We start from the raw sequence: 22,483 nt of genomic DNA on the forward strand, positions 1-22,483 counted from the left end.
TTTTGGAATGATCAAAGATGTCTTTATAAAGTTTTTTCATGACTTCATTCTAAATATACAGAATAAAAAAATGGTGTCAGCTCATTTGCGAGACACCAACAAGATTTTCCTTATACTGTCTCAAAATTGAAAGATCAGTTTCCCAAGAGGGTGTGCAATGCATCATAAAATGGCCTTTTTTCAAAGGTGGGAGAGGAAGGGTTGGGCAGGATGGCATATTAAGTTTTACCATAATAGACATGCAAGACTGTTATCCAATCTAGTATAATTTATATACACTTTTGATGACTTAGAAAAACAAAGAAGTCATTTGTGACAAGCCTAAAAAGCTTGACATATTGGACATACTTAGGAACCATTTTTTTTTTTTGGGTGTCCGGAATTCTTTAATTGTACCATGTGGGCTTTTGAAAATAACAAGTAGAAGGCCAGTTTTTGTTAAGTTTGCTGCTTAATATCACATTCCACCCTAATAAAATACAATTTGGATTGAATTGACGGTGGATACCTTACCTTAACAAAGGAAGAGTATTGTCAGTGCAAGATATGGACTAAACCACTTTCAGGGGAAAAAAAAAATTAAAATTGATACAGGTTGGAAAAGGGAATTTTCCTTCCTGGTTTGGAGTCCTCCCAATTTAAGGCAGAACCCGTCCATTCAAATGTTTGCAGTTAAAACTTTTCTGCTTATTTAGTTTTCTCCTCTGAGTTCAACCGCTGCTGGATTCGTTTGGCATAACTTTGTGCCATGGAGTTAATGATGGACAGGATGAAGTAACACACCATTACAACAACCAACTTCTCAAACATCCAGGACAACCAGTTTTCTCCCTGCAGGAAGAAAGGCAGAACAATCCACGAGAAATGCTCCATTAGTTCAGTAGTAAAAAGGGGACCACCTACCATGTTTTAACGAAAATAATGAGAACCTGGAGCTTACAACTTATAAAGCCTAAACAATTAAAAATGAAAAGTCTTGTGTCTTCAGCTACTGTGAAATCTACATTCAGTCTTTCTTACACCCAGCTATAAAGATTTCACTTTGTTAGATATAAAGTCAATGTTGAGTCATATAATTTAGAATGGAGTGTGAAGTCATCTCTTATCTTTGACTACACAAAGTCTTTGATTAAATCTTACTATCTGAAGTCACCATGGAGATACTTGCAGAGAGTAGTGTCAAGATAGTTACACGTGTATATATTCTTGTTCCAGGATTAGGAGCAGCTTTTAAAATATAAATGTTATTTCTGGAGTCATGTTTGGTCAACTGAGGGCAGCAAAGGGCCACGTAAAGAGTGTAAGGCCATAAAACAAAAAACAAAAAAACCCAACCAAACAAGAAAAACACTATGCTTCCTTCAAGTTTCCCATTTCAGGTTACTGCTTACTCATCCTCTTCTAGTCATTTCCTTTGCTGCAGAACTGTTTATAGAAAAGGCAGGCTTAATTTAATTAAGTTTTTAAGTTAAGTTATGTTAACAGCTTTGGTTTATATTAAAAAAAAATTATTTTCCCATCTGTGAAAAGAAAAATAGAGCAAAAATGAAGGAAGATATTCAAATGAACTCAGTAAGTCCAATACTTTGTTATGCTATAAATTTTAACTTTTTAATTCACTTGGAAAGTATACTTGCTACTTATAAATAAATAATTTAAAATCAAGGTAATAACTCATTCTACATAACAAATCCATTATTTTTCATTAGCCCAAGGCTTGTTTTTGGGAGAAGATGTACAAAATAGAAATTATCAATACATTTTCTGATCTAGACAAAGGCACATTTGCCAGTAGGGAGTAAACCGAGCCTCAAACTTCTGCTAAGACTGACAAACCTCGCTCTATTTGCCTAAAAATGCCAGTGAGTGCTGTGAATGTAACTTCGCCCTGAAACTGTGGGGGGTGGGCGGGAAGAGAAGAGGATAGAGGAAAGTCTCACCTGTGGTGCGCCCGTTTCGCTTTTGTGGTGAAGCTTCTGACGCTGGGCCTCCAGGTATTCCTGGAATGGCTTCTGCAGAGATGGACCTATGCCAGGGACAGCACTGGAAGCAGGGTACAACAACCCAAGGAAAAAAATACATTTGGGAAGAAAAGCAGGAAAACTGTTAAAGAAAAATCCACTTACCGCCTCAACTCAAAAAGCAGGGATTAGATAGAAGGAGGAAAAAACCCAACAATAATCAGCAGAGCTGGCGAAATCCTGTGAACTCTTTTCAATGGATCAGAAGTCATCCTTTCACAACCCCATAAAGGAGAAAAAGCTCTCACTCCAAATGTTTAAGAAAATAGGAGCTGAGAGTCCCTTCTAGTAGAGGAGTTAGTTCTCAGAGTGAGGCCAGCCCTCAGCTGATGCTGCACACCGGTGTGGTACAAAGAATGAAATGAATGACTTCTCAGAAGTCTCACATTTATCACCACCAGTTCCTGTAAGAACTGGTTTGAACCGATTAATAAGGAAATGACTTATGCTTGTGTCATCCCTAGTTGAAAAAGAAACTGCCCGCCCTCTCTCTGACTTGTCCCATCTTCTCAGAGGGGGCGGGCCTTTCTCAATCCAAGTCCTTATTAGGACAATCTGTGCGTCATCCTTATCCAAAAAGAATGCATTAGCAAATTTGGGAGGCACCTCCCACTAGTCAGAAGTCAGTGATTAACAAAGGAACAAAGAAGGAACTGCGAACCTTGAATCACTTCGTGGTTTATGGTAGGTGGTTTGCACAGAAACTACAGTACATTACTAAACAACTTGTTCTGAGGTGATTGGGACAGTGATCTCTGATAAGTTTATGTACTCGGAGCTCCCCCTCACCTAGAATATGTGGAGGTAGTGCTGTTAAACCGGTTTGGCAACTGTAGGTACCAGGCTTCTGTTTTAGAAATGTTTGCAGGCATTTTAAAAAAATGGTAGCTTGGGGCAACTTAGAAAACCAAACATCTCTATTTTCTATACCCTTTATTTTCTCATCTGATAATAATAGGGCTAAAAGCTAAATGAGCCCAATCTTTTTCCTGGGGCCAGCAAAAGGTATTTTATGTATTTGCAACAGTGCCTTATGTTCTCCTTTTTTAAGTAAGTATTCAATTAACTTCACTGCCCTTTTTCTAGAACAATTCAATTGCTGCTTTCTGTAACAAAAAGCAGGAGTAGAGGAAGAGAAATTTCTTGCTACTATATTTACAAGAGGTGAACAAATACATAACTCCTGGCTGACACTTTTCTTTGATCCTTTTAATTATCAACCACCACGCCCTTAATGGAGTCCTTATTTTATATCCAACACTGTAATTGGTACTATGGGGAAAGAAAAAAACTGCAAGAAATAGTCTACGTCCAAGAACTTAAAATCATTACAGGGATTCAAAACACACACACACACACACACACACACACACACACACACACACACACACACACGACCTGATTTGCAAACAAAAGAATTTATAAATCACTAATAAATTTCTCAACTTTTTGGTACAGAAGATATATTCCAAAGAAAGTGAAGGGAAAAAAGAGAGATCAGTGTGGGGTGAAGTTGTTTAAAAAGTCCTTTAATGAATACTGAAGGATATGTAAAAAGGCCTGGATAGACATATGTAGTAGAGGCAATGAGTGCACTGATGATTCCAGAAGACCTGTATGACAGACATCAAAGATGGAGAAGTGGGACTTCCCCCATGGTCCAGTGATTAATACTCTGCACTCCCAATTCAGGGGGCCTGGGTTCGATACCTGGTCGGGGAACTAGATCCTGCATGCTGCAACTAAAAAGTGGTCCTGCGTGCCGCAACTAAAGATACCACATAAATAAGTAAATATTAAAAAAAAAAAAAAAAAAGAAAACAGAGAAGGGAGGGAGACTGTGGGTTAAGTCCTCTCATAGACTTTTACGTGGCCTTACATTAGTACGATAAACCAGAAGAGCTGTCTCTGAGCTCTGTTGCTGTTTATTAGTAATGATTCTTCTACAAAGGAGCAACAATAGTACAAACTTTCTGTTTAAAACAGACTTCCCTTGGGTAGTTCTTTAAATAATACATAAAGGAATGCAAATAGCTCATCCACTTACACTTGAAATAAACCACATGAATATAAAAAAAATCCAGTAAAATAAATGCACAAAAAGATTGGCTTTGAAGATTACAGATTTATAAGAACTTTCCTTCAGAAATTCTTTTGGCCACAGGCACAGCTTGCAGGATCTTAGTTCCCCGACTAGGGATTGAACCCAGGTCCATGGCAGTGAAAGTGCCGAGTCCTAACCACTGGACTGCCAGGGAGGTCCCAGAAATTGATTCTTTCACCCTTAATAACAATAACTTATGTCATTATTTTAAACTCCCTAGGATGGCTATAGTCAAGCCAGTTTTTTTTTTTTTGAAAGTTAAAAAAAACTTATTTAGAGAGGCTGAAATGATTGTATGCTTATTTGAACAGCTAGGTTGTACAAGAAATGACTTGAAAATTCCCTTTTTGATGTCCTCCAAGAGTTGGGTTCCATTATGTGTCTTGTTCTTTCTTCAGACCTCTAACTTCAGACTGACGTTAAGCAAAAATAGGGCTTACAGTTTTCCTCAAATCATTCTTGGGCTCCAGGGTCAAGCCATTATTTAAAGAGAAAATTAAGAACCAAGACCCAGTGGTAGAAAGCTTCTACTTTGCTGTTGTTGTTGAGGGGAATGAGGAAGGGACTGGCAACAATCATTCTAGATTCCTTTCAAAATAACTGGAAACTATAAATGATTTGCCATTGTAAGTCCATTAAGACCTACTTTTTTAGCTGATAGAGAATATATGTCATTACACATTTACATGATGTGTAACTTTCAAAGAATTATCTTGGGCTAATGCAGAGATTAATTTTTCAAGGGGCTATGGTGTTTGTTACATGCTTTAGAGAGTTTTTGGTGGTGGGATGGGAGATTCAGTTTTTCATAAGAGACTAGGAACTGGTGAAAATAGAGAAGTTAAAAGTTTTTACAGCAATATATTAGCCAAAACTATTATGAAAAAATGCCACATGATCTGAAAAAAATCTAAAAAGTTAGCATATTTGAAAACTAGGTATTAAGTGTTACATAATGAATTATTCGTCAGGTCCTCTTAATTTTTTAAATATATTCATCAAAATTTTAGTTTTATTTTCATTTCTCTATGTCTACAAACAACGGCTTAAGGCCACACATGCCTCAGTTTATACAAAGCACTCTTATACTAAAGTTTTCTTAATTAACACGAAAGTTCTTTAAGTTCTTTTTAGATAAAAATTGAAATTACAGTTTTCACTCTTAACATACATTTAAGGAAAACAATAGCACCATCTCACGACTTCATCCCTCAAGTTATTTTCAAGCAGCAGACACAAGTAAGAGTCCATTCTTACATTTAGGATTAATTTAAGGTACACACACGAGGAAGGAATAACTTGCATCACAGTTCAGTGTCTTTTTATAATTGGCTCAGGAAATAAATGCCATTTTCTGAAAGCCATTGAATTCAGAGTACCTGTGCACCTGGCTAAGGACCCTCATCTCAACCCATGGCGGGTGGGTGAAGTTCTCCATCTGTCATTAGGTGCTGATTAAGTTCAAAGTATTAGTTACTATTTTCCAGTCAGTGGTTGGATTTAAATATACTTAAACTAGCCGTAAACAGCCATTTTCTCTAGGTGAGAAAACCTTAAAGAAGAAAAGAAAAAACAAAGGAAAACAAAAGCAAGAATAAAATTGATCTCATCTACTTTTCCTTGCTGTAGACCTTCAGCATAGTGGGTAAAAAAATTTTTGTGGATAGTAACATCTTGATATTTATTTTCTTGGCACACACATTTTTCAGATAATATAATTCATGAAGAAACAAATTTCCAACAACTTATTCTAATGGCAATTTTTGAACTTTTGTTACTGATTTTAATAAAGAAAGAAAGAAACAAAACACCTCAGAAAATGCAAACAAAAGAAGGGAAAAAAAGTAAAGAAAAAATTCCACAGAAGTCTAATAAACCCACTCAGAGCTCAAAAGTGGTTTCATGGGAACAATATTTTGCCATGCTTATATACCTAAGTATGTGTTAAAACAAAAACAAGACAAACTTCTTTGCAAAATTCTGTCAAGGGCCCTGACCATTATGCAAACAAAATCTATTATTTTTCTATGTTTTTTAATGCATCTGTGACTCTGTTTGTGGAAATCACTTATCTGATAAGAAATCTGTATACTCTCCCCATACTGACTCATTATAAATAAAGGTCTGCATTGTGTTCCCACAAAAAGCCAGAAAATCTACCAGAGGAAGCATCACAATCGGCAGAGGTTGCGTAGAGTGGGTGATGTGAGTACTCCAATTTTTCACAATGCTTAAATTTTCATTTTATGAGCATACACCTATTCCAAAAAATGCATCGGTCATTGTTATTCTGTTTTCAAGGGCCTCCTTTCAAATTTTGTAGGTCTCAAACAAATTGGTTCACCAGATATAAAAAACACACCATTTGATTTACTTTGATTCTCTTCTCCATTACAGACATAGTCATCAATCTAGGACTTGCTATTAAAAGACCCGAAATTTTCCTGTTCATGATTCTGTTTGGATTTTTCCACCCAGATGAGTGTTTTTTATTATTATGTGCCATCATAAAACTGGGGCACAGTGCTTAATGACATAGAAGTAACATAAACTTTTTAAAAATTGATTTGTCTTGTTTAGCCCTATTTACACAGGACCTATATAAGGCTAAGCAGATGCAATGCCTATGGGAATTAAACAGGTATTAATAAAGTAAATTTTTAATACAGGCTCTGCTTTGTTAACCACTTTTTTTGAAGATCTTAGCATTAATGTGATTGTGTAAGTCATATCATTGGCGTTCCAGAAAACATACTGTCTGACATGGATTCCTAGTAAGGCTATAGGGCAGTAAGCCTTTATCTTTCTTAGAAAAAAAAAGTATGGGCAAAAAAAATTTTTTTTAACCTTCGTTTCACTATTTGTGCAGTACTTTGAGGCTGATTTATTTAACATTCCTCTAATGATTAATCAGAACATGGAAATAACACTCTCAGGGTGTGGCTAGTTAAACCGCGGAAAGCTTATGAATGTGAGAAAATGTTTTTAGAAGAAGATTCAGGTCAGGGGTAGTATTAAAAGAAAGGGAAAGGAAAGGTTTAATCAAGTCTACTGCTGCTATAATTCAGAAAGCATAACAGAGATCTTTTGAAGTAGACTACTTTTTGATAGCACCAAAAGCAGCTTTTAAGGGCAGAGGAGCCTAGACCAATGGTCTGCAAACATTTTTGATATTTGTACTTATGCAAATAGTAAAACGTACAAATACAAATTAAAATGGATAAAATATGGATGGAATCTTAAAATTTTTTAAATTGTTACTACATGTCTTACTAATTATGACAGCTTTCATGCTATCATTAGCAAATATTTCTGATTAATGGGACATAGAAAAAAACAATAAATTGCAGCATGCCTACTGTAAGCCCCTTTTGTACCATGGAACTCTTACTCTAACCCTAGCCTATGTTTGTAATCCATGATTTGTGATCTTCTGACATGTGGATTGAGGGAGTGCCAATCAGACTGATGGTAAACTATATCCTCCATGTATGTATAGCCATATAAATTATATGTACATATACTACCATAATAATGTTATGTACATTACAAAATACACAAAAAATAACAAAGATGAAAATAAATATAAATAGAAGTTCTATTTTAGTCCCACTCATGGTGGAGACCACTGGTTTAGACCAGGAAACTAAACCGCAAGGGGTACAGATACTATACCTGGTTCCCAAAAGGTCAAAAATATCTTAAGGCTTAGTTAGCAGAACAACTCGAGGCAAAACTCTTAGGTAACATATTAGAGAAAAGAAAGCTATTTCTACAAAGATCCAGATTAAGTGTCTCTTTTTTGCGCATCCTTCCATCCTTTATAGTGGCTCCTATAGGCCACTATAAAGAGGGCCTTTAAGAACCTGAATAGCCAAATCTCAAGAGACTGAAATCCTGTGCCCACAGTTAAACTTATATTTATGTTTTAAATGAATATCAGGGTGTTTAGAATTTTCTTGATTGGGTGAGGATCATTGTATGTAAATCAATAAGTCAAATTTGACTCCAGAGAATTCTATCAATTGAGATTTGTCCTGGGAGCTGAGAAGTAAGTACAGCCGTAAACAGACTCTTCTAGACTGAAGCTACAGGCTCTTCTGCTAAAGAGATTAAATTTTACAATTAAGGTACTGGTAGGATATATTTTCAGGGATGAAATAAAAGCCCCTCCCTATCCCACCTCCATTACATGCTGATCTGTCTTCTGAACAAAAGAGGCAATGATAGTACGGTAGGTAGAAGTTCAGTGACAAGATAGCCTAGCAAGTCCCTTTCTTGATAAGTCTTATACATAATTCTTTGTTTTCAGAAACGTGCACATGTTGGTCAAACACTGTAGAGTTAAACACCACACCACCATAACCAACCCCACCCCCGGCCCTGCCCCCACTGGGCAGGGAGGCCAGGATCTAAACAGGCTTAACGGTTAGTACTTTAATGAGTTGTCATTTCCTGTCTGATAAAGATTCTCACAGTATTTAACCACCAGTTTCCCTGGGGCCCCGACCAATACTAGAACTCTATTCATAGTGACTCAGAATGGATCTCAGACTCCTGACCTGATTCAACAATGATAGATTTCCCTGCAAATGAAACAAAAAGTCTTTCCTCCTTAGGTAGACTGCTCAGGAGAAGAGGCAGGCAAGGCAGAGGGGAAGTAGTTTATCAAACAATCTTTCTGAAGAAGCCAAAGGCCATCATGCTAAAATCCATTAATATTTATAGCCTTTCAGTCCTCAGAGATTAGAGAAAGAAAAAAGAAAAAAAGATACAAATTGATCCCTAATTAATCCATGAACCCAGGAATATGAGAAGTAAATGAACTGGTGTTGGCTGCAAATAAACATATTTAACCCGGTAAAAATGGGATCCAGTAATCCCATGTGACTGAAATGAAAGAGTTAAAATCTAGAGCTTTCTCATATATACAAGTTTGAGTTGATAGTCTCTGGTACCATCTAAAATTCGTTGTGATTCAACCTCAGGATTTGGGATTAAAACATCTTGAATTTCATTCACAGCTGTGCCCCTTTCAAATTATTAAAACCTCTTTTGTACTCAAGTTAGTCCATTGTGCGCTGAGTAGAATTGACACCATGACACCATGGTGATGACACCACCAGTTTCCTAGCAGCTGTGTAGAAGGAAGACCACTGCTTTATCCAGAAACATCAGGTGTACTGTTTCTACTGCCTCACAGCATATTTCTATCACAGGCATCTTTCAAAAAAAAGTAACCCTAAATTGCACTTGCTTTCCTTTTTTAAAAAAATTTATTTATTTGTTTATTTTTGGCTGCATTGGGTCTTCGTTGCTGCATGCGGGCTTTCTCTAGTTGCAGCGAGCAGGGGTTACTCTTCGTTGCAGTGTGCGGGCTTCTCATTGCAGTGGCTTCTCTTGCTGCCAAGCATGGGCTCTAGGCGCACAGGCTTTAGTAGTTGTGGCATGCAGGCTCAGTAGTTGTGGCTCACAGGCTCTAGAGCGCAGGCTCAGTAGTTGTGGTGCACGGGCTTAGTTGCTCCATGGCATGTGGGATCTTCCCAGACCAGGGCTCGAATTATGTCCCCTGCATTGGCAGGCGGATTCTTAACCACTGTGCCACCAGAGAAGCCCTGCACTTGCTTTTGAACATTTGCAATTGTTTTCTATAAGAATCAGGATGAAGGTAAGACCTCCTCACAATTAGCACGTACTCTTTGAAATATGCTATCATTAAAGGGCAGCTTTTGAAAACAAAACCTCATTTCAGAATTTTGAGTTGAGCAATAGAAGCCAAACAGGCATTTATGTTAACGAATGAGGGCAGAGCTAAAGAAGTGGTCTTATATAAGAACCAAGTAAAAGTGATTGGCTGCTAAAACAAAACCCTGTTAAAAATCAACTGCTGCTGGTTGGATGACCCACTGAGTTCTAAGAAAGAAAGAAATCAGCAACAGGGACCCGCAGACCCAAAGGTCAAGAATAAAGAATAGTTTGCGGAATTTCAAATTTAAGGTGAAATAGCACGGAAGCTCACTGGCCTTTATATCATTCAAAGTGGCTTGACTGTGAGTGAAAAAAGTGACAGCATTGAAAACGAATTTAAACTTATCAAGAAAAATCTAGTTACTCCAACCATTAGGCAGAAACTCGCTAAATGCAGTAGATAACCTTAAAAACAAAAGCCAGGATCTCTGCCCTCAATGAACTTAATCTAGAAGGGTGATGAGAGGGAGAGGGAAAAAAAATGCATTTAAACCTACAGTACAAAACCCAGTAGGTTTCTCAAAGTAACACCGGCAGTAACTAGTTTCAGCTGTGCCAGGTCAATACAAGTGTGAACAAGGATAGTAGACAGAAAGAACTCATGCTGACTCCCTATCACATTCACGAGGCAGCCATTTGAAACTAGCACTCTCGTCCAAATCTCCAACTTCAAGATTACCTCAGTAGCTCTGGCACGCGGGCTCTAGAGCGCAGGCTCAGTAGTTGTGGGCACGGCGTTAGTTGCTCCAAGGCACGTGGGATCTTCCCGGACCAGGGCTTGAACCCGTGTCCCCTGCATTGGCAGGTGGATTCTTAACCACTGTGCCACCAGGGAAGTCCCTTCATTCCAGTTTTGAAGGAAGAAGTGGTTAAGGAGAATAAATCAAACCACTCAGGCTTTTGATCCTATCTCCTTACAGCTCTTACCATTTACATGAATTTAAATATGTTTCAGTTTCCCCATGAAGACAGTGATAGTAAGTACCTTATAGGTTTTATTATGCATATTCATAAAAACAAATGTAAAGCATCTGGCACACTGAGTGCTTACTAAATGTTATATCCAACCCACGTCCTTCCTTTTCTTCATTTGTATTTTCCATCTCTAGCTTTTAACCAGAGTATTTCCCTCAGCCTAAAATACACAGAGGTCTCTCCTAATAATGAATAAATGAATTCAATTAGTCAACAAATATTTATAGAACACTTAAAATGCGTCAGGTATGACCTTGGCCTGACTTTTTCTTTACCCACTATGTAGGTTAATATAATTGGGTTTTAGTTTTCATCATTCTACAGAAATGCTCTAGTTATGGTTAATAGTAACTTCCTAATGTCCATTTCTTACCTTACAGTCTAACTCCAGTGTTCTTGCTTTAACCTTTAACTATCTGCCTCCCAATATCTATAAGAAAAATACAAAGGAGTTAAGAGTCAAAAGAGAAGATAAACTACAGGAAGAGGACACGAAAAAGAAGGAGTTTTCTATCTGAAGTACAGAAGATTATATTAAAATCAGCATGTACAACTGATTCTCAGCAGCTGGGGTCTTAAAACCTCTGTATCCTCCTCCGATTAATACAGTTATTTGTGTTCCACACTTCCATAACTTTTTCTGACAATGATCAAAAAAAGTCAAAGAGAATCAAATACATAAACCAGGTTTGTGTATTTTAAAATGAAAGGGTAGGGACTTCCCTGGTGGTGCAGTGGTTAAGAATCCATCTGCCAATGCAGGGGACATGGGTTCGAGCCCTGGTCCGGTAAGATCCCACATGCTGCGGAGAAACGGAGCCCATGCGCCACAATTACTGAGCCTGTGCTCTGGGCCCCGTGAGCCACAACTACAGAGACCACGTACCACAACCACCGAAGCCCGCGCGCCTAAAGCCTGTGCTCTGCAACAAGAGAAGCCACTGCAGTTAGAAGCCTGCGCACTGCAACAAAGAGTAGCCCCCTCTCGCCGCAACTTAGAGAAAACCCGTGTGCAGCAACAAAGACCCAACACAGCCAAAATAAATAAATAAATAAATAAAAATAATAAAATAAAACGAAAGGGTAGATTTTCTTTCTGTAGAAGAAAAAGTCCAGACCAATATGGCTCATTCTGACCACTTACAGAGTGAGGAACAAGAAACAACATTAAGATTCAAGCACTTAATTACTCACTGGTTAAAATGATCTCTCTTGCCACAGGCAAGTCTGACTCTTGAGGTCAAATGTCAAGTTAACTTAGAAATAGGAGACAGCAAAGAAGAGCATGGAACATTCTGTATCTGGTAAAAAAAGTCCCTGCTCCAGCCAACCCCATCCCCCGAGTTCAATGACTGAGTTATGGAAATTTTCTTGTGTGGTAAAACTGGGGACTTTGTCTTCCAATAAGACTCTGGCAACCTGACAATGAGCCAATGTTCTGCATATGGTTTGTTACGAGTCATATGCTTAATGTTATTTTCTGGGAATTCTCATCCTCTATTTGGTGAGAATATCAGAACATGTCATTTTAATCATGATTTTAAAGTTAGACTTGGTCATGCTCTTTAAGAAATATGTCCAGGTCTCTCTCATTGGAGAAAATCTAAAATTAAATAAAAATAAGTTTAAAATCAAAGAAAGAAAGAGAAAGAAAGAAAGAAAGAAGAAAGGAAGGAAGGAAGGAAGGAAGAAAGGAAGGAAGGAAGGAAGGAAGGAAGAAAGAGAGAGAGAGAGAAAGACAGAAAGAAGGAAGGAAGGAAGGAAGAAAAAGAAAGAAAGAAAGAAAGAAAGAAAGACTGCAACGAATGTAAGGCCTTAGAAGCTCTAAAGTTCCCTGGTTCTTTGGTTCTGTCCTCTGACTTACTTCAGCTTAGGATATCAGAGAGTGAAAAACTCCACTACGTGCCTAATCTTTTTTCAGAACCTTTTCTCTGTCCTCTTGCCAAACATACTATAAACCAAAAGGCTTTTTCAAGGCTATTATCTGTTCTAACCTTTCAGAATATGTAACTGATTCATTACATCTATTCAGATTTTCATATATAACTAGACAAACCCTTTGATTTAGGAATAGGTAATAGGGATACCTTTCCCTAAACCCAGTGATACTAATGATTACTTTCCAGAACTGTCCAAGAAATAAATCTACAAATAATTATTTCTGGTCAAGGGAGGGGAATTATTTACTCTTAAAATTACAATAAATTTTGGAGGTAAGGCTTATATTCTCTCTGGGACGTTATGACTGTCATACCATGATATACTATACTAAAAATACCACAGTCCAAAGACACACTTATGTAGCTGGGCCATTCCATAGTTACACTGAGACTAGAAGCCGTTTGGGGAAAGGGATATTTCTTTCAGTCATCAGTATAGCATTCAAACCTGTAAAAATCTGATCCTAAACCTCACCACCAGAGATGTAATGGTCAACACTAAATAATTCTTTCCCTGACACCTGGGGAGGTGAGTAGCCTGACATGGCAGGCCACAGGCACACCTGCCTAGACAAAATTTGACCCTAGACAAAACTAAGTTAACTTATCACAATGAAGGGTTATCTTGCTTATTGTCCAGTCTCTCTTTCATTCACCTTTTCCCTCTTCTATGTTGTCCCTTTTATCATATTCTAGGTTCCACTATGTGCTCATCTATCTTGCACTAAGAAATGCTCACAGAAGCATTGTCCAAAACAGCAAAAAAAGGGACTTCCCTGGTGGCACAGTGGTTAAGAATCCGCCTGCTAATGCAGGGGACATGGGTTCGAGCCCTGGTCCGGGAAGATCCCACATGCCGCGGAGCAACTAAGCCCGTGTGCCACAACGACTGAGCCTGCGCTCTAGAGCTGGTGAGCCACAACTACTGACCCCATGTGCCACAACTACTGAGCCTGCACTCTAGAGCCCGTGCTCTGCAACAAGAGAAGCCACCGCAAAGAGAAGCTCACGCACCACAACGAAGACCCAATGCAGCCAAAAATAAATAAATAAAATAAAAAGTTAAAAAAAAAAGTAAATAGTAATAACAATTGCATATAAAGTGCTCACTATGTTTAATAAATAGTACCCTCAAGAATTATTTGTATAATCTTTGATGAAAAACTTTGTCCTGATAAAAGGTGTTTTACTGATCAGAGAGTCAAGAAATGGGTACTTCCTTTAAGGAGAAGTAGGCCTTCCCTCAATCTTCTCTGAGAGCATACAAAGTAGTCACCTAGCATGCTACCTTTCCATTCAGTCAGTAGAAACTTTGGAAAATGAGATGAGAACACAGGCAACATAAAAATTGAGAGGAAAGGCATTTTAAAAATCCACATGGCTTAGAATTTTAAATCACTTGATATGAGTACATTTCAACTACACTCTAAGATATTTTGAGACAGGACATTTTACATTTTGACTGGAAGTTGGAAAGATTACCAGTGGCCTCCTGAACTGGGGAAGAAATCCTACTCAAAGAAAATATATTATTTGAGAGAACAGCAGCTAAAAGTGGATACAGAGAGGAAATAAATAACTGGCCTGTGGCAGAGTTTATATTCAAACCTAGATTGGTTTTGTCTAAAGCCTGTGTGTTCTTTTCATATTTCACTCCATAGCTGTCCTTACTCTTGGGATTCATTTTTTCATTCTTCCTTGCCTTAGTATCTCATAATTTTATTTTAAATTTGAACTGTTGCTGACTTTTTCTTGGTCTTTTCTTTCGATTTTTACTCTACCATGGCAATTCACCACCCTCTTAATTGTGGGCACACAGTTTTAAACATCCTTCAAAAGGATTCCAGGACTTCCCTGGTGGCGCAGTGGTTAAGAATCCGCCTGCCAATGCAGGGGACACGGGTTTGAGCCCTGGTCCGGGAAGATCCCATATGCTGCGGAGCAACTAAGCCCGTGTGCCACAACTACTGAGCCTGTGCTCTAGGGCCTGCATACCACAACTACTGAGCCCATGTGCTGCAACTGCTGAAGCCTGCATGCATAGAGCCCCTGCTCCACAACAAGAGAAGCCACCGCAATGAGAAGCCCGCGCACCGCAACTAAGAGTAGCCCCCACTTGCTGCAACTAGAGAAAGCCCACGTGCAGCAACAAGACCCAACACAGCCCCCCGCAAAAAAAGGCTGTATTCCAAACTTTCTAGTTTAGTTTGATGATTTGCCATATATATATATACACACCATTTATATCAGTAGTTTTTACAGTGTGAAAAGGGAGAACTAACAATCAAAGGAGAATGTTTCTATAGCAAATTACATGTAGTATTTTCAGTTCAACTCAACAATGAGTCTAGGGAATCAATCTGTTCTCCTTCCCTTTTCTGAAATAAATTGCTAAGCTATTTATTATGATATAAAAGAACAAATTTAGGTCTTCTAAAAATTCATTCTCCTGGTTTAACTTAATTTTCAGTCTAGGTTTGGTGATACTATTTATCATCATTTATTATCATCTGAACACTTATATAGCATTTCCTACTTCAAAATGTAGGAAAACAAACCATGTCAAGCTCAATTCGAGAATCTGATTAAAAGATAATTTTATTACAGACTAAGATGAAAAAGATACCCATTAGCATGTGGTAATAAAGAATTATTATTACAGCTAAGTCTAATTATTTATACTGCTTAATAGTTGATCTAGAAAAGAAGTTGATGGGTAATCCCTGTAGACAGTACTGGGGAAAAGATGAAGATATCAGGACGTTGCAACATTTGTCTGTTGCAAACAGTTTTTAAAATAAGACACACGCAAAACAAAACAAAACCACCACCCATTCCAGTAGGCCTTGAATATCTTAGAATAACTTTATGCAAAACCATCTTTAAGAAGAATCACTGGAATTTCTTTTTTTTTTTTTTTTGAGGGACTGTGCTAGAGGAGATAGTTAAGGGGAGGGACTACTGATTTTTTTTTAATTAATTAATTAAATCTTGGCTGCATTGGGTCTTCGTTGCCACGTACGGGCCCTCTCTAGTTGCGGCGAGTGGGGGCCACTCTTTGTTACGGTGCGCAGGCCCCTCATTGCGGTGGCCTCTCCTGTTGCAGAGTATGGGCTCTAGGCACATGGGCTTCAGTAGCTGTGGCACGTGGGCTTAGCTGCTCCACGGCATGTGGGATCTTCCCAGACCAGGGCTCGAACCCATGTCCCCTGCATTGGCAGGAAGACTCTCAACCACTGCGCCACCAGGGAAGCCCAGGGCTACTGATTTTGAAAAACATAAGGAGTAAGAAATTCTAACTTTAATACATTGGCCTAAGCTTAAAGATACGTTTATTGCTATTTACTGTAGATAATTAATATAATTTCTTAGAAACTCCAAAGGCTGGGGAAACAGAAGAATCTGGGCTCTACAAATAATTTGCTGATTCTTACTGACCAGATCTTTATTTGGACACCACCTGTTCATTTATTCACCAGATATTTATCAAGCATCTGATATGCGTCAATCAAGATGCCAGATGCTATGGACACAACAGCGAACAAAAATAGGCATGGCCTCCGCCATTAAGAAGTTTACAGGTTAGTTGTAAAAGGACAGTAATCATACACCCTCAAACATGAATGTAAAAATACAACTGTCAGTGCATGTAGTACATACTGCTGAGAAAAGAGGTCCCTAGGAAAGAGGGTAATTGTGACCTAGTCAGGGAAGGTGGGTTTGTGAATATAGTAGCTGAAATCCAAAGGACATTATCTAGGCTAGTGATTCTCAATGGGATTGGTGGTGACAGTGGCGGTTTACTTGCCATGGAACATTTGGCAATGTTTGGGGACATTTTTGATCGTCACAACTGGGAGACACTATTGGCATCTAGTGAGTAGAGGAAAAGGACGCAGCTAAATATCTTACAATGCACAGGACAGTCCCCCACAACAAAGACATCTTATCTGGCCTAAAATGTCAATAGTGCCAAGGTTGAGAAACCCTGAACAGGACAAAGGGAAAAGCCTGAGCAAAGACCAATGGTGAGAGACTCAAGCAGAGAAAACTATAGGGGATAGCTCATTCAAGGCTATAGAGACCCAGTAGGGAGTTTTAGCTTTATCTTAAGAATGAAGGGGAAAACAAGTGAAGGGTTTCAAGAAGTGGAGGAACTGCGGAGTGAGGACAGTGGTGGCGACAGGCTCAGATATGATTTTTAAAAGGTTACTAACTGCAGTATGATGAACTGATTGGAAGGAAATGAAACTGGATGTGGGTGTTTGAGATAGGTAGCTAACTAATATAACTTCTTAGAAGCTCCAAAAGCTGGGGAAACAAAAGGTGGTAGTGGCGAGGATGTAGAAGTAGCTGGAAAACTTCCTTCTATAAATGTTCAGTATGGAAAAAGGAGAAAGAAAGAATGTAGGATGCTGCGTGCAAAGTCATTCCTACAATGTGTGGGTCTGTGTGGTTTGTGTGGTAGTCCTACATGTCCCTCAGAATTCTCTCAAGGTGGCACAAGAATCTCTAGGAACGGATGAAATGTCTTCTTATTTTAAAAAAAGGGACAAGAATATTCCCTCTTTCTTTTCGAATGTGATATATGGTGACTTATAAACCACTTTGTAAGAATTCAGGCAACAAAAAACTGGAGTAATTAAAATTTAATTTACAAGCCATAATCCATATTTCTAATCACAAGTTTAGGAAGTAATAAAATCATTAGCTGGCTCCACTGAGTATATTCTCAAGAATATGTTTTTCCTCAATTATTACATTAATACCTAAGTAGAAAATATTAAAAACTATTTTATCATAGAATATATCATACATAGAAAAGAGTAAGTATAATATATAGTGCATGGTTCAAAGAATAATAAAACTGATACTCATGAGCTCACTACCAAGTGGCAGTTGTTTAATAGTGAATATTTTCATAAACGTCTTGTTTTATAAATGGCTTTTAAAATAAAGATTTGTGTTAAAACTACATAAAGGGCACTTCAACTTAACACTTTTCTACCACAGGGCAGTTAACGCTATTAAATGAAAAGAAAACCTCTCACCTGTAAACACTGAATAAAAAATCATATATTGAAAAAAAAAAAGGGTTCACTTAATATCCGGTAGGATTCACATTCCAGTTGACATTAATCTGATTAACTAAACAGGTGTTTCTTTACTGTTTTATCAAAGTAAACTCCAAAAAATTTGTGACACTGTCATTTAAAGCGTATGTTAAAACTGCTCTTACTTCTTTAAACACAAAAATAAATGCTTTAGATAGTTTAGCCTTTTAAAATGGCCTAATTTTTCTCTAGTGAAGTAACAGATTCATAACACATATTTTGGTAATATCTTATCATGCCTTATTTAATGAAATATTAATATTTTATGTAAGATTTATATATAAATGAAATACAACTGTGTATCTGGCATCCAATTTTGGCTAAAAGTCATAGCATTGTACCAAAGCACCATTAAACTCTAACTATACACACATGTCTTTTACATAAAGAGAATTTCATACTTCTTTGGAGGGGCAAGTCTAAAACTGCAAAGCTTCTTTTAAATCAAGAATTATATGACTTGATACATGTTTGGTTTAAAATTAAACAAGGATAATCTGAGCTTCATCCTTCCCTGCTGTAGGGAACGAGGTTCATCTTCAATTTAAATAATAACAGGGCAAAAGATTTTTCCTTCTCAAAAAAATAAAGAGCTATCACAAAAATTCTATACCAACGAAGTCTTTTTTATATATTTCTTCCCATTCAAACCATGATAATATTAGTCTTTAAAGAATTACTCACCCAATGAAAGCCACCATCTGCTCCACTATGTGTTTGCTGAATGTTATGATAACGAAGATTTTCTGTAAAGAAAATGCCAGTTAAAATAAATATTTCTCATCAAAAAAAAAACAACACAATATAAATTCACAATTCTGATAATAGTCTAAAAAGGTGACCATGCTGCTAATTGCAATTAAAAAAAATTTTAAGAAACAAAACAAAACACCATTTGACAAATGCTATGTACTTTGTATTTTAAAGATGTTTTTCCTTAAGCACAGTTCTAGTCTTGCCAGGATACGTGACCATGTCTGAGGGAGAAATGTGAGTCATGAAACCCAAGGCTGGGTGGATGTTCCACATGTTCTATGTGTTTTATTTTATTTTATTTATTTATTTTTGGCTGTGTTGGGTCTTCATTGCTGTGTGTGGGCTTTCTCTAGTTGCAGAGAGCGGGGGCTACTCTTCGTTGCGGTGCGTGGGCTTCTCATTGTGGTGGCTTCTCTTGTTGCAGAGCACAGACTCCTGGCATGCGGGCTTCAGCAGTTGTGGCATGTGGGCTCAGTAATTGTGGCTCACGGGCTTAGCTACTCCGTGGCATATGGGATCTTCCTGGACCAGGGCTTGAACCCGTGTCCCCTGCATTGGCAGGCAGATTCTTAACCACTGCGCCACCAGGGAAGCCCATTCTACGTGTTTCAGAATGGTGTATACAACTAAAGTCATGGGTTCCCATATAGCCTCCACCACTGAAATTAAAGCTTATCAGCCTGATGATAGGTGTCTGGGCTAAATCTAATCAAGAGGATCTTTGAAAAGACTATGTCCTTCCTGGACAGTTCTTATAAAAGTATCATGAAAGTTCCATTCTCAGATCCTGAATGAGCTTGGAATTTCAGGCTTCGGGTACAAGCAAAGGCATCAACAAGTTTTGGGGGATCCTTATCAGACCTGGGTCATTGTCAATTTGGTATTATTGAGGTATTCTGTATTAATTAAAGATGTTGATACGTAACTTACAAGTAAAGATGCCTTTAGGCTAATAGGTAGCAAATATTTTCAACTCAACAAATGTTACAAAAAGTATTTACTATGGATAATATAAGCATTATTAAGGGCTTTCAGGGAACACAAAGATGGGAAGAATACTTCTTCAATACCCTGAAGAAATTAAAAAATTTTTCTATACATAGTAGAAAGATGGTTAAGTACAAAAGATATAAACTGTAAATGTCATTAGCAGTGAAAACAATGTGTTACAGAAGTTGAGAGAAAGAAAAGGTCATATAAGTACAATTAATTAGAGATTCAAGAAGGTGATATTAAGGTTTAGCTTTAAAGGACTGAGAATAATTCTCTGAATAAATATGACTAATTCTAGATTCTCTCTCCCAGTTCCTGATAACAAACTCTCCAGTGCTTTGTTACTGTTGTTAAATAACTATAACTAGTTGTTAAGTAACTATAGCCTATGTAACCAAATGGGAGGGAAGAGAAATAAAATAAATAACAATAGTCTTCTTTTTAGCCATCCATTATGAATCTCAGGAAAGTGGCTAATTCAGACTAAAGCTCATTATTTCAGGTAGAAGACTAATAAGGCAATGATATTTTCTTAATGTCCTACAGTTAACAAAGACATTGGCAGCTGCACAGCTGGATATGTGTGAGGAAATAAGACTAAAAAAATAAGTTCACAGTCCTTTTTGGTGTTTGTTTATGTATCTATTAATGTGAAAAAGGTATTTACTTATCTCATGAAAAAAGTAAGCACATATAGATATCAAACAATTACAAGACGGATGATGATTTATCAACAATCCTACACAAATGGTGTATGAAGATTATGAAACTAATAAGACAATTACAAGAGATCATTTAGGGAGAAAAGCATTAATATATGGGGACTCTTCTAGTATCCATACTAAAAGCCAGTTAATTGGAGCTATAAATCTTTTACTAAGAAACAGAGGTAATGGTTTGCCTCTCAGTGATTTCACCACCATGTGTTCCCTACCATCATTTCCTAACATTCAAAATAAGCCAATGTCCAGATAATTGCACAATTAGACTTTCTTGAAACAAAACAAGACTTTCTTCTTATATATAACAGCTTGAAAATTCACTGTGCTGGGCAAGACATTTAAGAACATATGTCTCAGAATCATTCAAGCTTGAGGTCTGGGTGGGGATTCTACCAAATAAACAAAAGGCACAGATCCCCAAAGAGCCCAGTCAGCCATGTCAACCATGTGCACAGAGGAAATAGGGTAGAGTAGGAATAATTTAAAATATATATATATGGGTGTAGGGAACTAATGGTGCCAGAATGAACAAAGAAGAAACTATATATCTATAAAAGAAGGGTCCCCCAATGGAAAGAAGTATCTTAGACTGATTCATATATTAAATATTTACTGAGTGCCAAGGACATGTCAGATGCTATTCTAGGCACTAGAATACCTTAGGGAGCCAAGAAACAAAAACCTCTGCCCTCATGGAGCTTATATTTCTGTACACGTATGTGTGGCGGTAGGGGGAAAGTTGAAAGGCAATAAATAATACACATGATAAGTAAATTATATGGTACATGAAATATTATCTGAGTATGTTGACTCCTTATTTTCTTCATCATTCAGGAGAAAGGAAATATTTCTAAGGGAACTTCTACAGGCTGAGGAATTGAACTTGTCCAGTAGAAAGAGAAATCCTTAATTAACATTATTAGGTGGGCTGATTTCAAACTTTTAGGGGAGGTTTAACAGATAGCACGATTTTGGTTTGAATTCTAGTCCCTCCCATCTATGAAATGGGGATAATAACCACCTCACAGGATTGTTCTGAGATAACCATGCAAACTGCCTGGCACAGGTCCTGATAAACAGCAGGTATTAAACAATTCAGTTTTCGTGATCATATAAATACAGTTAAGAAGGCATTGCAAAAGAGTGGAAGGAACACTGAACTTGAAGCTGGCTCTGGTTCAAATTCCAGCTGTTACTTATTCTTTTAGGCAACTATTACCTATTTCCTTCTCTAAGTTTGATAATTACAAAATGGGAGTAGTAATTTCTCTATCCCAGGATTATAAGAATTAAATCGGGTGGCATACACTAAATACTTTAAAGTGTGAAGTACTATATTAAAACATTAAGCATTATTATGATAACTTGAAAAAATCTACTGAGAATGTTAAAAAAAAATACTATTTTTGAATATGCTATAATGAAAAGTCTGATAAGTTACATACCCTATAACTATAGGGTACTTTTAGCATAATATATTTTATTGTATTTTATAGAAAGTTAGTACATAAAGCAGGATACATTAAATTTATGGATTCCTAGAAAAGTTGCTGTTATAAAGGGAATTAAAATAATCTGTTATTGTTCCTTAGGTATTAATACTTTCACAGGACTTCAAAAAGCTAAATGATTTTATCATTTGAAAAACCCTATTATAGTATTTTAAATCTTTCCCAAAGTAACTAGCATTCCAGTATTTAAAAACCCATCGTCATTGAACAATACACTTAACGTAAGTAGGAGCAATTATATTCCTTGAAGGAGGAAAAATAAAGCCTTGAAATTCTGAGTGGTTAGCATGGCCAGAGAGTAGATGTCAAGCTCAATAAACTCATCCTAAATGTCAAAGTCTAATATGAGAAACTGGGCAGGTAGAAGCAGCTGAAGTTTTCCTTTTTCATTCTTCTCTTCTAAGAACTGGAGGTAAAGAGGTGGTAAGCAAAAACTTGGGGGATAGACGTGCTTTTAATTATTAAGGAATCAGACCAGGGCATAGACATTACTCACTGTTCTTGCCCTTCCTTTGGTGAATGCTTCCTTCTTGCAAACCTCATTAATGAAGACAGTCTTTCCACGTTAATTTTATTTTATTCTAGTAAGATTTGCCTTT

The 22,483-nt window shown here is 37.3% G+C and overlaps 1 protein-coding gene across 5 annotated transcripts in view; it reads right to left on the reverse strand.

Annotated features, from left to right (window-relative positions):
• The window catches only part of VMP1 (vacuole membrane protein 1), a 128,485-nt gene continuing 106,002 nt past the window's right edge, over positions 1-22,483 (reverse strand). For 4 of the 5 annotated variants that reach the window (XM_065896606.1, XM_065896607.1, XM_065896609.1 and 1 more), the window contains 3 exons: positions 18,587-18,648; positions 1,941-2,043; positions 688-831 (listed from right to left, as the gene is read on the reverse strand). In XM_065896606.1, coding sequence (XP_065752678.1) covers positions 688-831; positions 1,941-2,043; positions 18,587-18,648 — 309 coding nt within the window. Of the gene's footprint in view, positions 832-1,940; positions 2,044-18,586; positions 18,649-22,483 lie in introns of all 5 variants that reach the window. The other variant, XM_065896605.1, reaches the window with a different exon arrangement.

This window comes from Phocoena phocoena, chromosome 19 (genome assembly GCF_963924675.1).
Source record: "Phocoena phocoena chromosome 19, mPhoPho1.1, whole genome shotgun sequence".
Taxonomy (NCBI): Eukaryota; Metazoa; Chordata; class Mammalia; order Artiodactyla; family Phocoenidae; genus Phocoena; species Phocoena phocoena.